The 15,613-nt window shown below is 44.9% G+C and overlaps 2 protein-coding genes and 1 pseudogene across 3 annotated transcripts; 1 reads left to right on the top strand and 2 right to left on the bottom strand.

Moving 5' to 3' along the window:
• Nucleotides 1-803: 803 nt before the first annotated feature.
• LOC119356935 (sm-like protein LSM7) lies at nucleotides 804-3,433 on the bottom strand. The gene is made up of 5 exons (XM_037623922.1): nucleotides 3,282-3,433; nucleotides 3,114-3,195; nucleotides 2,232-2,303; nucleotides 1,377-1,429; nucleotides 804-1,087 (listed from the first exon to the last, which is right to left on the bottom strand). The coding sequence occupies exons 1-5, from the start codon at nucleotides 3,282-3,284 to the stop codon at nucleotides 995-997; spliced, it is 303 nt and encodes a 100-aa protein (XP_037479819.1). The 5' UTR covers nucleotides 3,285-3,433; the 3' UTR covers nucleotides 804-994.
• A 153-nt stretch (nucleotides 3,434-3,586) lies between these two features.
• LOC119356934 (double-strand break repair protein MRE11) lies at nucleotides 3,587-9,382 on the top strand. 2 transcript variants are annotated; one of them, XM_037623921.1, is made up of 23 exons: nucleotides 3,587-3,830; nucleotides 4,070-4,125; nucleotides 4,371-4,506; nucleotides 4,614-4,771; nucleotides 5,010-5,100; nucleotides 5,211-5,330; nucleotides 5,402-5,470; nucleotides 5,595-5,686; nucleotides 5,769-5,871; nucleotides 5,960-6,067; nucleotides 6,152-6,214; nucleotides 6,281-6,352; nucleotides 6,518-6,595; nucleotides 6,675-6,737; nucleotides 6,825-6,891; nucleotides 7,009-7,091; nucleotides 7,558-7,671; nucleotides 7,785-7,862; nucleotides 7,938-8,006; nucleotides 8,099-8,322; nucleotides 8,554-8,641; nucleotides 8,764-8,949; nucleotides 9,038-9,382. In XM_037623921.1, coding segments are annotated over exons 2-23 (2,100 nt in total). In that variant the 5' UTR covers nucleotides 3,587-3,830; nucleotides 4,070-4,123; the 3' UTR covers nucleotides 9,074-9,382. The 2 variants fall into 2 exon arrangements, with proteins under 2 accessions (XP_037479818.1, XP_037479817.1); XM_037623920.1 differs by having other exon boundaries at nucleotides 8,096-8,322.
• A 187-nt stretch (nucleotides 9,383-9,569) lies between these two features.
• LOC119356933 lies at nucleotides 9,570-12,183 on the bottom strand (annotated as a pseudogene).
• Nucleotides 12,184-15,613: the final 3,430 nt, after the last annotated feature.

Genomic DNA, 15,613 nt, shown 5'->3' with positions numbered 1-15,613 from the left:
TCCGACGATGTCCGGGGTCGCGCCCGGGTGCCTCCGCAAACATTTAGGAGGGGGGGTGGGGGGATTTGCCAAAGTCCGACTTTAGATGCTCTAGCTGTGCAAAATGTTACTACTTTTGTTCCCTAACGTAGTGCTTAAGTATCTTTTTAGAATTCAAACTTCGTAAAGTTAACCAAATTTATTGAGAGAACTACATGTATTTTCAAATAGTTATGTAAATATAATATGAAAAAATGTCTCATCACGCATCCAATAGTATATAGTTGGTATTTGGTATTGCAAATGAAGATAACCTTTTAAATGACCAAGTTTTCAAAGTTTGACTTAATTTCGAAATCACATTTCGGGGACAGGAGCAAGTACCTTGTCACTGTTTCAGCCAAGTTTTTTTTTTCAATTGACATTGAAGATCAAATTCTCAGGGACAGGAGCAAGTACATTGCCACCCAATTGTTTGTTGCCCGATGCAGCTCTGCCTTTGCCTGGCTGGCACTAAAGCATCTATAAATTGAGGATGAACAGTTTATTTAACTTTGAACTCATAAAACAAGCGTGAAGAGAGCTCTGCCTTTGCCTGGCTTGCACTAAAGCATCTATAGATTGAGGGTGAACAGTTTACTGAACTTGGTTGAACTCGTAAAACAAGCGTGAAGAGAGCAGCAAAAGACGCCCACGAAACAAAGCTGCTATTTTCCATGGTATTTTGTTTGTGAGCAATTCTGGTAAACTTGTATCTACACCTGATATTTCATCAAGCTAAAATGCAAGATAGATGCAGCCATTCTCCTAGAACCATGACAACATTCTCCAACAACGAAGATAAATGCAAGCATGGCTGCTCTGAAAGGATGTTTTAAGTAGCTCAATACAAATTACAAGTTCATCAGCACATGTCAAACACGGGTACAATTAGTTTTTTTTCTCCAAAAGAACAGAAGCTCTTTTGGCACATGCTTGAGTAACACAGCTCTGAACTAATTGACTAGCACAAAGCTTATGACGCCCCCTCTGCTGCGAGGAAGGGGTTGGCAATCTCGTCGGTTCCATCAGTTGGTGACACCAGCATGACAGCAGTGCCTCTGCACACCTGCAACACAAAGTATCATTGTATCAATAGATGTATGACATATGTACTCAACAACAGCAAAGCAAAACACACAAAAGGATTAATTAAACAATCAATTCATATCCAGCATAACAACTAATGAGCACATGGGGAGCTAATTGCTGAGAAAGGTTAAGGGCCATATGGTATATATTAATATAACATCGGTAAACAATGGAGGATAGCATCCACTATCAAGATATTCAAAATGATAGGCAGAGGATTGAATCCACATGTTGACTGATAGAGACAATAGTAAAAGAGTACTTACAATTAGACCAAGTTGTCTGGTCTTGGTTGACAGCTTCAATGGGTCATCTTGCTCTACAAAAGAAAATTGCAAGATGAAGGTTATTACACATGACACTGTAGAAGAAAGGGGGGCCATTATTCTCTTTAAATGTGCAGGAGTTACGATGATCATGTTGTTTACAGAAAACATAAACTCCACATTTGTTGCAATCTACTCCCTCCGTTCCGAATTACTTGTCGCAGGTATGGATGTATCTAGATGTATTTTAGTTCTAGATACATCCATTTCTGTGACGAGTAATTTAGAACGGAGGAAGTAGTACTCAATGCAGTGCTCTATTACAAAGTTAGCCTTGACGAATTTTTAGTAGAACAAAAGATTCTATGCTGAACAAATAAGTCATAGCTCTCACCCTAAGCTCTAACTGTATAAACCGTCAATCATTAGAAAAAAAAAATAGATGGACAGTAAGAGCGTGTTCGGATTCACTCCGCTCCACAGCTCTGCTCCAGGAGCGGGCCGAGCGGTGCCGAACGCTACTACTCCGCAGAGTCAGACGAGCGGAGCGGAGCAGACTGTAGTTCAATCCGGCAGAGTCGCTGAAACCGAGCTCCGCGTGCCACTCCCTAGCCTCTCGCGCAAAACTTACGGGTTCGCTTGATCCAATTTTATCGCTAGCGCGCAGCAACTACCTGAACCTCACACCCCGTTGTGGAGGGAGTGGAGTGGTTAACGAACGTGATAGCCACTCCTGATTTTTTGGGGCAGAGCCAATAATCCAGGAGCAGGGAGCGCCGGAGCAGAGTCAAGGATTCAAAGGAGTGGAGGGGATCCGAACACGCCCTAAAACCCAAATGAAGGAAGCCTAAATACCTCTTTCAGACTCGACTGCTTCATCCAGCACCAAGTTCAGCAGCTGGTCATATCCCTTCAAAGTTCCTGTAACTGCAAATATGCATATGTCACGTCAGTATATAACTGCTAGCAAGAACACAGCAGGAGATAAACAGGTAGTACCTCCGTTCATAAATATAAGATGTTTTGGATGTTTCAATATGGACTACATACGGAGCGAAATGAGTGAACAAACACACTAAAACGTGTCTATATACATCTGATTCATAAAAAAGTTAGAATATCTTATATTTGTGAACTAAGGGAGTACATAGGTTTCATAGAGCTGGCCACCATAGGAGCTTAAACAATTTTCAACTAGTAAGGTAAGAGACACCTCATACCCACACCCTGTCAAAATTTATAGACAAACATACCCAACAAAAAAGAGGTGCAAGCAAGCACAAGCCTGTAAATGATTTGCGATAAAAGTCCATACATCACGCTAACACATGATGAATTACCATGATCCAGGTTTAATTTCAGTTTCCCACCCCACCTGTTTCCTCACTGTAGAAGCAGGTACCCTAGCACACATCTAGACTAGATAAACTCACACATAGGCATTTGTTTTCTGACTAGAATGACAAGAGCCAACAACTCACACACAGACACATCCTTCAACACCAGAGAAACACAAAACTCACCAACTAAATCAGACAAAGGCCAGCTAACAAGTCACGTCAGTAACACTCGCGCCATTCTCTACGAATCACTCTGCACCAAACACTGCACGGGTGGCAGAGCCTGACGCAAAACAAATAGGGAGCCCTCTGATGGATCTGACGATGTATCTTATCATAACACTGGGAAGGGATAGAGGAAAACCGAGGGGATTTGGGCTGTGCGAATCGAATCAACCTTGGCGGCCGCCGGTGAGCTTGACCTGGACGCCCTTGTCGACGAACTTGGCCAGGTCGAGCGCCGTCTCCTTGCGCCCCGCCTGAGCAGAAACCAACAGCAAAACATCAACGACACGCCCGCACCAACAGGAATCGAACCACCGAACCAGCCCGCGCACCAGCTTACCATCTCACCAGCCGAACCCTCCTCTCGCCTCGAGCGCGCGGACCGGGCGAGGAGTTTGCCCTAGAAATCGATCGCCGCCGCAGGTCGGGAAGGAACGAAGCGAACACTCTCGTATCGCGTAGGAGGAAGCCGGCAGCAGCTCGTGGCTATGGCTATGGGCTACGGACGGGCAGGGGAGAGAGGTTCTATCCTGGGCGGCCCAGGTGGACCTACCCCATGGGCCGAAGACTCGTGGGCCTGTTTAGCCTGGCGACCCAGAAAGGAAGTAAAGCCGCGAGGGTCCCGCGACCGGCGGGTCAATTATTTTCTTTCCTTTCCTCCCGCTGCCTCCGGTTCGTCCGCCGCTGACACAGGTGGCGCCGCGCCGCTCGGGTCGTCCCTGGTCAGCAGCCGCGACTCCGACGCCGCCGTTGCGTGCAGGAGAGGGTGCGAGCGGTCCGTCGGTCGAGCTGAGACTAGCGTCCACCGACTACGGCTTCGCGCCAGGTCGGTCGCCGCGGTGGGCTTCTCCCATCGACGGCGGTGGAGGTGGCGACAGGAGAAGAGAAGGTGATTGCCGTGCTTCTCTCGCCGTAGACTCCGGCGTCTCCGCGTTTTCCGCGTGCCTTGTTTCGTGGCGGCTTGCTGCGTGCGAGGTTGGCTCTGGTTTGGGCGTGTGGTGCAGCTGTTGTGGCGCCCAGCACCTGTTCGACGGAACGCCTCCAAGCCTCCATCGTGCTCCCGCCACTCGAGTCGTTGGTATTGTCGCTTGTCAGCTAACCGTGGTTGTGTGTCTGTTGTCCTTGCAGTGAGCTGTTGATCGGAGACGAGTGCTTTGGCTATAGTTGGAACCAGCAGAGGCAATGTGAGTCCACCTGATCATCATAATGCCTTAGTGGCATGATAATCTGGATAAATACATAGTAATCAATCCGAATTTTTTGCAATTAACTACTCGTTGCATAGAGACAACTACTACTCGTTGCATAGAGACAACTATCTTTGTGCATTGGGGCATTCGATTGGCTGCCACCTGCCACTAGGCTGACAGCCACATGATGCTGTCCTGTCCTGTCCTCCTGACCTGTTCGCTGTTGAATGCCACTGCAGGGAAGACGACAGAGACACGCTCCGGATACTTGTGGCCACCGACTGCCATCTGGGCTACATGGAGAAGGACGAGATACGGAGGTTTGATTCGTTCGAGGCTTTTGAGGAGATATGCTCGTTGGCAAAGCAGAAGGAGGTTCGTAGGAGCAATGTTTTGCGTGCGGTTATTTTGATCCACCTGTTCATCCTGTCGTGGACAGCCCATTATTGGCCTGTAATAACTGGGATGAGACTGATTCGCAGGTAGACTTTGTGCTTCTTGGTGGTGACCTGTTCCATGAGAACAAGCCTTCGCGTTCAACCCTGGTGAAGACCATTGAGATTCTACGCCGCTACTGCCTGAATGACCTGCCAGTGAAGTTCCAGGTTGTCAGTGATCAGACAGTCAACTTCCCAAACAGGTTGAACAATGAATCTCAAAGCTCAACATTCCATTTCATAACGGTCCTCATATTTTGGTGATTACTCGATTTAAAAATTCAAGAAGGACAACCACATGATTTTTCATGAGAAAGCCTATTACTTTTAATTTATTTTGATCTTATTTATCTCTTTATCATGCATGAAAACCGTAGGAAAGATGCGTGCAGTTATATTCTTGGCCATGTTCTCAGATGAACTTTCCTGTTGCATTACCAGATTTGGCCACGTAAACTATGAAGACCCACATTTCAATGTTGGCTTGCCTGTGTTCACTATCCATGGAAATCATGATGATCCTGCTGGGGTGGTATGAGCTTATTTTTATGATCTTTTGAATTGTATGGGTTTCTACTGAAATTATCTGTATTATGTCTCTCCACTTTCTTTTATGCATTCGTTCATTTTTCCTCATTGTAGGATAACCTCTCTGCTATTGATATCCTTTCGGCTTGCAATCTTGTAAATTATTTTGGGAAGATGGACCTTGGCGGCTCTGGTGTTGGTCAAATAGCTGTCCATCCAGTACTTGTTAAAAAGGTGAACTACTTCAGTCCCAGGCAATATCATGAGCTCTCAGATGCCAAATCTGTAATTTCATATCATTTCAGGGTACAACTACAGTTGCACTATATGGCCTTGGGAACATTAGAGATGAGCGACTGAACAGAATGTTTCAGGTGCCTCTCCATTCTGCTAGTTTGGTTTGGAGCTTTTTATAGAGCAATATTTTTTTTGTATCTTTGTACATCTGCAACGCAGTCACCCCTTTATGATTTCATATTCTGTATCTCAACACTTCAGACACCACATTCAGTACAATGGATGCGACCTGAAAGTCAAGAGGGTCTATCAGTATCTGACTGGTTCAATATCCTGGTACTTCATCAGAACAGGTATGCATTTTACTAATTTATTTCAGTCCTTAATCCTGCATGCTGGAAAGCAATTTACATCTGAAGTTCTGAACACATACAGGATAAAGACAAACCCAAAAAGTGCCATCAACGAGCATTTCTTACCACGTTTTCTAGACTTCGTGGTATGGGGCCATGAGCATGAATGCCTTATTGACCCCCAGGTAATAATTTGGGATTTCTTTTTGAAATTATTATTTTTTTCAAGGAAAAAACTTACTGTGCACTTGCCTTCTGATCAATTGCCTGTAGGAGGTCCCTGGAATGGGTTTTCACATTACGCAGCCAGGCTCATCAGTTGCAACCTCCCTGATTGATGGTGAAGCAAAACCAAAGCATGTTCTTTTGTTAGAAATCAAGGTTAATTTTCTTCTTCTTTTATGTTAAACACTACATTGTTGTGGTGTTCAGAGTTTTCTTATTCCTTGCATATTCCTTCAACAGGGAAACCAGTATAGACCAAACAAAATACCTTTGATGACCGTTAGACCTTTTGAGTATGCTGAGGTATGCCACTCCTTACTTCATGCTTATATAAGTGATTCTCGGTTTCTCATGGTGTTGAATGTGTAGGTTGTGTTGAAAGATGAAGCAGATGTCGACCCTAACGATCAGGCCTCTGTTCTTGAACATTTGGATAAAATTGTGAGTTTTCAGTTTCCTGTTTTGTGTTTAGAACTTCAGATATTGTCCCTTTTCCTATAAGCATATGACATTGCTGGTGTGAATTCATCAATAATTCTTATTTGCGAGTTTCTTTAGTCTGGTGAAACTCCTTTGTTAAATGGAAACAATTTACCTCGATTTCAGGTAAGAAATCTGATCGAAAAGAGTAGTCAACCAACAGCCAGTAGATCTGAAGCCAAACTTCCATTAGTTCGAATCAAGGTAAAATATCAGTAGAAGTAATCCGCGAAAAATAATGAAGATATATAAAACACATTAAAGTCTGGGTACTGTTTTGCAGGTAGATTACTCTGGGTTTTCAACAATAAACCCACAGCGATTTGGTCAGAAGTATGTCGGCAAGGTACCTCGGGCACTAATGCATTAATTATTAAAGTGTTCTTCTCAAGCTTAGCTGAACGAACTCATTTCATGGCCTCTTGTTGTAAAGGTTGCGAACCCCCAAGATATTCTCATTTTCTCAAAAGCAGCAAAGAAGCGCCAGACTACTACAGGAGGTATTTTGCTGTGTTTAAGAAAAACAGTGCACATGATGTTTGATTAGTGAGAGAAAATACAGAGCTATGAGAAATTTTGAGTAAACGTTCATTGACGTTGTCTTTAATATGTTGTAGAGAATATCGATGAGTCCGAGAAACTTCGTCCTGAGGAACTAAACCAACAAACTATTGAAGCTTTGGTTGCAGAAAATAACTTGGTATTTCTTGAAACTACATCTATTATATTTCTTCTTTCAGAAGGGGATGGGATACATATTGGTATCTGTTTTATTCTTAATGTCATGCCCTCTACTTGTATAATACATGATATCAGGAAAACAAAGCATCATGCATTAAAGCGGTTTCAAATGCTCACTGTTAGTTTAGTATTGGAGAAATATAATATGCTTCATAAAATCATAAATATAATGACAGATAAATACTTTTGGCTAGAAGGTAGAAGCTGCATTGTGATAGGCATTGGGCCATTGATCAGTTAATATGATGCACCTACATGGCTATTCGGCCGCATTAAAATTTTACATGAGCTGAAAGTTGATAACAGTATTGTGAGACAATGGATGATTTTATTTTCCAGCGGACTTCCAAATTTTGTTCTACAGATTTGAATACATTCAAACTTTATTTTTTATTTCTACAATGGTGCACATTTCTTGTTTGCAGAAAATGGAGATTCTTCCAGTTGACGACTTGGACATTGCATTGCATGACTTTGTCAGCAAGGATGACAAGACCGCATTCTATGCCTGTTTGCAGCGAAATCTGGATGAAACAAGGGTATGATTTGCTACCGTTCTGTAGTCTTGGGCATATAGTGTTAGTCCTCAACTTGGCCGCATGATGCCTGAGAAGTTATGTCTAAGCTCCAAACATTTTGTTCGAAATTGCAGAAGAAACTGAATTCCGAAGCAGAGAAATTTAAAATCGAGGAAGAAGATATAATAGTCAAAGTTGGCGAGTGCATGCAGGTACAAACCCTTGTACTGTAGTTTTGCGACGAGGTTCTGGCAGAAAGGTTTATGATTGACCATTTTATTCTCTAGGAACGTGTAAAGGAAATATCTCTACGCTCCAAGGGAGACACAGGGCTCGCATCAAGCACTCAAAATTTGGTGATCACATATATTTAAGCCCTTGCCATCTGCCGCACCTCCTTATGCTCCAGTTTCTGACCTGCTTATTGCTCTGATGGTACTCAAAGCAGGATACTATTAGAGGTAAATCTGTAGCAGCTGAAAGTAGCATGAACACTTTTAGTGATGACGAGGACACCAGGGAGTTGCTTCTTGGTACCAGATCAACCAGGTCTACAGCTGGATTTACTAGACCCTCTAAAGATGCTACTGGTGCCGCTAGAGGTGGAGCTTCCAAAAGAGGCAGGGGGAAAGGCTCATTGAAACAAACCACCCTTAGTTTCAGTCAATCAAGGTTTGTTAAAATTCCTTGCCATTTTTGTCTTTTCAGCACTGAAAATTTCTAGTCTGGTGTGAACTATATGCTACCTTGGAGAAATTTATGGATTAACACCATGAGTGTGGAGCTCATGGACAAAGGGAACTCTAATCAGTTGTCTGCAATTTACCTATGTTGAAGTTTCTGAATGTCGTAGAACTTGTGTGCTGGAACTTCAACATTGATCTGACCGAACAGCATTTTCAGGTCAAGTGCTGCTATTCGCAGTGAGGAGGTGGACTCTTCCTCAGATGAGGACGCAGCGAACGAAGTAAATGAAGTTGTTGAAAATTCAGTACGTCTGTTTCCTCGTTATACTTACAGAGTCATTATACATCCATGACAAATTGGCAATCTGGACCGCTTTTGACAAACGACTTCATGAACTGTGTTTTATGGTTCCTCGAATGCTCGTAGGATCCCGAGGACAGTTTCCCACAAAGTGGACGGAAAAGGCCGGCTCCTAGAGGCAGAGGTCGGGCCAGAGGCACTACCACTGCGAAAAGAGGGAGGAAAGCCGACACTGGTTCCATGCCAAGCATGGTGATGAGCAAAGACGATGACAGCGACGAAGATGACAAGCCTAAGAAACCTCCGCCTCGGGTAAGCGAAGTCACGTCGTAATTGTCGTGTGAGAATGTTGTTTGTGTCGTGTTACATGATTGATATCAAGAGTTTTGCTGTTTTGCAGGTCACGAGGAACTACGGAGCCGTCAAGAGGAGATGATTCTCATTCTGATGAAGCGATCCGGAGAATCAAGGGCAGGGTTAGAATAGCTGATGTGTTGTTCCCATCAACCTGGCTGGCGGTCTGTTTGCAGTGGAAGACAAGTGGAACTCGATCACACGATCTCGTGTACTGTAATTTATATGCTTGTAACTGCTAAACGCTGGTAGTTAGTTTGCCAGTTTACCACTGGGAACTACAGTATTATCATCGGCATATACTCTGTTGCAGGCTAGTCTGTCGTGTGAGCTTATGGCATCCTCTTAAGTACTCCCTCCGTTTCTAAATATAAGGCTTTTTTGATTTCAATACGAACTATGTATTAGATGTATTTTAGGGTGTAGATTCACTCATTTTGCCCCGTATGTAGCCCATATTGAAATCTATAAAAGGGCTTATATTTAGGAACAGAGGGAAGTATGTTATAGGCATTGATCTGAAACTGACTAGAAAATCATTTTCTCAAGCAATTACGAAAATAGTACTGATAATCCAGGAAAGGCCATCTTCTCATACGTGCAAAACTATACATAATGCCACAATTACAGAAACAGTTTCCTGGGAACCTCAAAAAGCAAATTACAGAGGCATGTTAGGTCACGTTTATCTAATCTTCTCTGGTATCCTCTTGATACCCGGAGCTCCAGCACTCCCTACCAACGGCCTGGCTGTGCATTCATGTAGTAGGGAGGAGGGGGAGGTGCTGAAGGCGGCGGCCCAGGAACTGGATGCAGAAGAGCTCCGTGCGGAGGCGGCATGGGGACTGCAGCACCGTACTGCGAACTCGTGTTTGTGTAGCGCGCATCTGCCATTGGTCCAAAGAGAAATGTGTCAGTTTTCTACCAATCAACTTGGGTGTATGTAATACAGAGTGAACTAAAGCAAGAGCCTGGGGCATGAGCTAGGCGCTTACCAAGAGGCTGCTGTCCATAGGGTCTGTAACTGCCAGAGCTCCATGAGGAAGCACCATCATGACGCTGATGAACAGCTTGAGGCAATGGCTGGACATGGACTGGAGCTGCAGGTGCGTAGCCGGATGGCTGGGCATGGACTGGGGGTGCAGGTCCGTAGCCGGATCCCACGTATTCTCCCTCTGGCTCAGGAGTCTGGTAGATGTTCATCGCGTAACCAGGGCTGCTGTATGGACTTGGGTACCCTTGGGAACCATATGCTTTTGGTGATCCATATCCAGGAAGCGGGGCGCTTGCGTAGCTTCCGTAGGCTTGATGCTGGTCTGCGGTGCTTGCGTAGCTTGTGTGAACTTGATGCTGGTCTGCGGTGCTTGTGTAGCTTGCGTGAACTTGATTCTGGTCTGCGGTGTTTGGATAGCTTGGATTTGGGTAGCTTGCGCATGTCTGTTGCTGATATGGGGCATTCGAGTAGCTTGACTGGATCTGATATGGAGCATTTGAGTAGCCAGCCTGTGCACCCGGAGCATGCACACCTTGTCCATAGGAGTAATTCATTGGTGGTTCAAAGCCTGGCGACGGAGATGGTCCTGCCACAGAAACAGTCCCGGTATATGCTGAGCTCACCTGTAAAACAATCTCAGAGAAGTCAGTTAGGATACTTATGGAAAGACGCATGGGCAGAACAATTTCAGAAAGAGTAATGACACCATACCATCTGGTTACTGAAATTGCCATGGCTGGTAGTCGAGGCTCTTGGCAGCAGACGCTTCATCTCGTCTAGGTCTCTCTGGGCATCATCCCTGGAAAGCTCCACAAAAATCACCTGTGCACAATGAAGAAAAAATGAGCTTGATAAAAACGTGAAGTGGCCAAACGTTGCATTGCATCATCATGACTTGTAGTAAACCTCATCGAAAGGCTCCTTTGAACCAGGAATGTCATTTGACAGTGGCAAGACAAAATTGGCTGAAAAGAGAAGCATTTAGTAAATTATTAGTGACTTATAAAGGATGTAGATAAAACAGGGATAAAAAAACACCCCAAAAGTTTGCCTAGATAGTTACCTGTCATCTGATCAACTGCTTCAGCCGGTACATCCTTCCCCATCTCCTGGAATCGTTTTGCTGCCCGGGAATTGAGTTCACTTGGCGATGGGAAAACAACCACAGCAATCTATTGCGTATAAGATATAAACCATCCAACATTAGCACGTTGTTAATTTATTTAATAACAACTCCTGAAAGCAGGGTATGTCTCTTTTCGGGCGGCTTACTTTATAGTAGTTTGCAAATGGCCTCAGCTTGCGAATACGGGCGCTTTTGTACACATTTGTTTGGTCGAGAATGTAATTGCGGGGGATCTTTGCGGCTCTGTCCAGCAATGTGTTGAAAATCTGTGTGGCGTGATCCATCAAACGGTCAAAGCGCTCACCATAGTTGTTCTTACGAAGCAATCCCGGCACCTGCAATGAGCACAACAAGATGAAAAGCAAATTCCAAGTGAACAAACACTGCTTGTAAGATGGGCGGGGTTGCAGCGGTTACCTTCATTTGGTCCAATGCAAGGTTGGTTCCAAGAAGGACGAAGCGTTTCTCCGGATGTTCCCTGACACACTTCTCTGCCCAAGTAGTCTTCCCCGAAGCCGGGAGGCCAACCATCATCATAACCTCACACTCCTTCCGTTCTGCAAACACAGGCCCAAGCACCGCATTGCCATCGACCAAAGATGAGGTCCAGGGCTCGTAGCCATCGACCGGCTCCAGCCCATCCTCCCTGCTAAACTGCATCTCGACGACGACATTCTTCAGCAGGACATGCGGGAAGATTGCTGACTCCCACTGCATCGGCCTCACAGGAGCATCAACCAGATCAAACCCCTTGTGTCCGGCATCAAAGTAGTGAGCAATGCCGAGCCACTCGCCGTTCTTGGCGAACCCAATCGAGGCCATGGGCTTGGAATCGAGGTCCACGGCGCAGACGACGGTGTCCCCGACCCCGAACGCGGCCGTAATCGAAGAACCTGCCCCGGTGGGAGAGCTTCCCCGTGCCCCCGAACCCGAAGCCGCGGCCGCCGGCCTCCCCGAGGCCGCCCACGGGGTCGTCCCCCCGGGAGACGCCGACGCGGCAGAGGTGGCGCTGGGCGGCCTCCGTGTCGCCCATCTCCACGGCCTGCTCCGCCACCACCCTGCACCCGAAGCAGTACCGCCCGCCGCCCCGGGCCCCCGCCGTCGCGCGCGCGCCCGACCAGCAGTAGGCGAACCCGCCCCCGTGCAGCGCCTCCCCCCGCAGCCCGCCGGCGCCGACGTCGAAGTCTGGAGAGAGAAGCAGCGGGACACGTGTCCAGCAGTCCTTGTGTGAGCGAGGGTTTGCAGACAGTTTTAATTTCGGCGGGTGTGTGTGTGCTTACCGAGGTTGCAGTCCGCCGGGTTGAGCTGCACGCGCGCCGGTGCCGGCGCCGGCTCGGGCTCGGGTCGGTCGCCGTCGTGGCGGGGGCGCTTCGGCGGGGGCTGCGCGGTCTCGTCGCCCGGCCTCGTCGCCATTGGTGGGTCGGTGATGTTTCGGTTCGGCTCGTTGGAGTCGCTCGCGGTCGATTCGATTGGGACGGAGTCGAATCGGTACGGAGGGTGCGGCAAAGGCGAGAGGATTAAAAAGCGAAAACAGTAACGCCCACACGTGTGGGCGTTACCCAACTCGCTCACACATCTGGATCGTCGTTCACGCTGTTTGCCAGCTGCATTGTGTGGGCGAACTGCTTTTCATTCACACAGCCACCAACTAGGTCATGTGCGTGTGGGCGAACTGCTTTTCGCCCACACGACACAACTACCTTGTGGATGACAACTGCAGTTACGCGAACGTGGCAACTCGATAGACACACATGACAATTGTGATTCTTTGCTACATGGTAACTGCAGTTACGTGAACGTGACAACTCGGTACACACATGGCAACTGTGATTCTTTGCTACATGGCAACTGCAATTGCGCGTACGTGGCAACCAGATAAACACATATGGCAACTGTGATTAACAATACATGGCAACTGTGGTTGGACCACACGTGGCAACTAGGTAAACACACATGGCAACTACTGTTTTGACCATATGTGGCAAGTAATTAATTACACACGGCAACTACAGTTTGATTACACGCGACAACTACCATAAATTAGACATGGCAACTATAGTTAAACAAAATAGATAGAGTTGCCATGCTTTTACAACTACACTTGCCATCCCGGATAACTACATCTGCCAACCAGGATGACAACCAAATCGTCATCCCGCGGGGTACCTAACGTAGCTGCGTCAGGACGTGTGAGCATTTTTACTTCGTGCCACACGCACGGGGTGAAAATGAGTAGTACTTGTTAGGCGTGTGGCACGAAGTAGCTGCGCCCACACGTGTAGGCAATTCTAATGTCCACCCACACACAGCCCGTGTGGGCTGCCTCCTGCTCACACCACACACGGTGTGTGGGTGCATGTCGTATATGCCACATGTGTGGCAGTTATCGGCGTCCTTAAAAAGGGGACGTGCTAGAGGCTTCGAGTCGGTATCGGCACCGGTCCATATGTTGAGTTTCTCTACAGTATTACTCTCTTGTTGAATAATGTGCATACAAATTTTCGGAAAAGTCAAAACTCGACAACTTTGATCAAATTTATGGAGAAAAAAATTTACATCTAGAATGTTAAACATATATCATTAGGCTCATCAAAAGACGTACTCCCTCCGTCCCATAATATAAGAACGTTTTTGGCACTACACTAATGTCAAAAACGTTCTTATATTATGGAACACCTCCATTCCATAATGTAGCGCTTCCTCTATCCACGTGCTTCAACTTTGACCGTAAATTTAATTACCAAGACCGATTGCGGCGGGAGCAAAAATTATATCAGTGAATTCGTATTCGAAAGAAGTTATCAATTATATAATTTTTTTCTCTCGCCGTAGTTGGTCTCGTTGGTTAAATTTATAGTCAAAATTAGACCTCGAAAAGCGTGGGCGCACTATATTTTGGAATGGAGGGAGTATTTTATATATTTGGTTAATACTTTTCTCTATAAATTTGATCAAAGTTTGATTTTAGAAAAATTTATATGCAGTACATTGTGGAACGAAGGGAGCATTAGTATTTTGAAAAATTATTTTCTTTCAAAACTAAGTGTCCTTACAATTACTAAGCTCCCTCAGAGAGGCTAGAAGAGCTTTAATCCTTTTTTTTTGAAGTGGACCCCGTTTGTAACCGTCTGGTTGGGCATAATTGTGTAACCGTCCTGCATAACAGTATCAGAACCAACATTCCATTAACACACTTTAAAAATAGGATTTTTCAATTTTGTGAATTTCCAAAATATTCATTTGTTTTGGAAAAAAACATTGAATTTAAACAATCCTAGTCACAATTACTAAGCTCCCTACAAACAGAGGCCCAATAAAGCTTTAAAATTTTCCCTTCAAGTGGACCCTGCTTGTAAGCGTCTGGTTGGGCCACCGGTCCTGCATGACAGTATCAGAACCAACATTCCATTAACACACTTTAGAAAAAGCATTCATTAATTTTATTTTATTTGAATTTTCAATAATATTCATAATTTTAGAAAACATTTATGAATTTAAAAATGTTCATAAATTTTAAAATTGTTCATAAATATGAAAATATATCAATGAATTCTAAAAACTGTTAACGAGTTTTATAATTGTTCATGACTTAATAATGTCCACGGACTTAGAAAATCTCTGTAAGTTTTTAAAGAGTTCATGAATATGAAAAAATCTTCAAGAATTTTTAAAAGAATGCTCACAATTTTGAAGAAAACATTTTTTATTTGAGGAAATGTTCAAAAGTTCAAAATATGTTCCTGATTTTCAAAAACAATTCATGAATAAACAATGAAAAGTAAAACAAATATACAAGCGCAGAGGAAAAGTCTGGTAGAGAGATTATTTTCTAGGAAAAATCGAACGAAATCACAAACCTGCATGGCCAACCCAGTACTGCCCATGAGGTTCGTGTTTGCTCGCATCTTGCGGGATTAAGTCGGTGTTGGTATTCGATGGATCCGTTTTTGATCCAGTTTTGTCTGTATGTTTATAGATTTAATCCTTTTGATATACGATTCTCTTTATCGGTGATGGTTGCTGCTCTGTTGCGCTAGTCCTGTAGGGCTTAATTAGCACGACAATTTTTTGACTGTCTATTACAATAAGGTTTGCCGGTTCCGGTGAGGGATGGACGAAGAAGGCGACATGTCTTTTGTCTTGCTCCAATGCTTATAGTCGTCGCTGGTGGTCATATATTTTTGGTTGTAATTTTTGTACATCTGGTGTTCTTTTGTACTGCCACGATTGATTATAAATAGGTTGAAAATTCCCCGCAGGAAAAATAATGATCACCACCATAGTGCTAAACTAACACATAGCATATCATCGGATAGCATACAAAATAAGTTCATTTTACCCATCGATAACCTTATAGGGCCCACACTCTTTCACATCCTCCTCTTAGATACCGGGGCTATTTCTCGCACGTTGTGAGACTTAACTCGGTTCTGCCTTTGGCTCGGCCCAGTATTATAAACAGAGAAGAAAAATAAACTAACATGTAGGAAGCTACTTGGGCC

The sequence above is a fragment of the Triticum dicoccoides genome, chromosome 2A (genome assembly GCF_002162155.2).
Source record: "Triticum dicoccoides isolate Atlit2015 ecotype Zavitan chromosome 2A, WEW_v2.0, whole genome shotgun sequence".
Classification (NCBI taxonomy): domain Eukaryota; kingdom Viridiplantae; phylum Streptophyta; class Magnoliopsida; order Poales; family Poaceae; genus Triticum; species Triticum dicoccoides.
Note: the sequence above shows the minus strand (reverse complement) of the source record. Positions and strands in the feature narration are given on the sequence as shown.

Excerpts from the sequence above, each read along its gene's own strand:
- LOC119356935 (XM_037623922.1), bottom strand. Across the intron at positions 2,304-3,113 it reads GCTCACCGGCGGCCGCCAAG|TTACAGGAACTTTGAAGGGA; the intron begins GTTGATTCGATT and ends GCATATTTGCAG. Across the intron at positions 1,088-1,376 it reads CCAGACAACTTGGTCTAATT|GTGTGCAGAGGCACTGCTGT; the intron begins GTAAGTACTCTT and ends TTTGTGTTGCAG.
- LOC119356934 (XM_037623920.1), top strand. Across the intron at positions 5,471-5,594 it reads GACTGAACAGAATGTTTCAG|ACACCACATTCAGTACAATG; the intron begins GTGCCTCTCCAT and ends TCAACACTTCAG. Across the intron at positions 7,863-7,937 it reads AAGTTGGCGAGTGCATGCAG|GAACGTGTAAAGGAAATATC; the intron begins GTACAAACCCTT and ends TTTATTCTCTAG.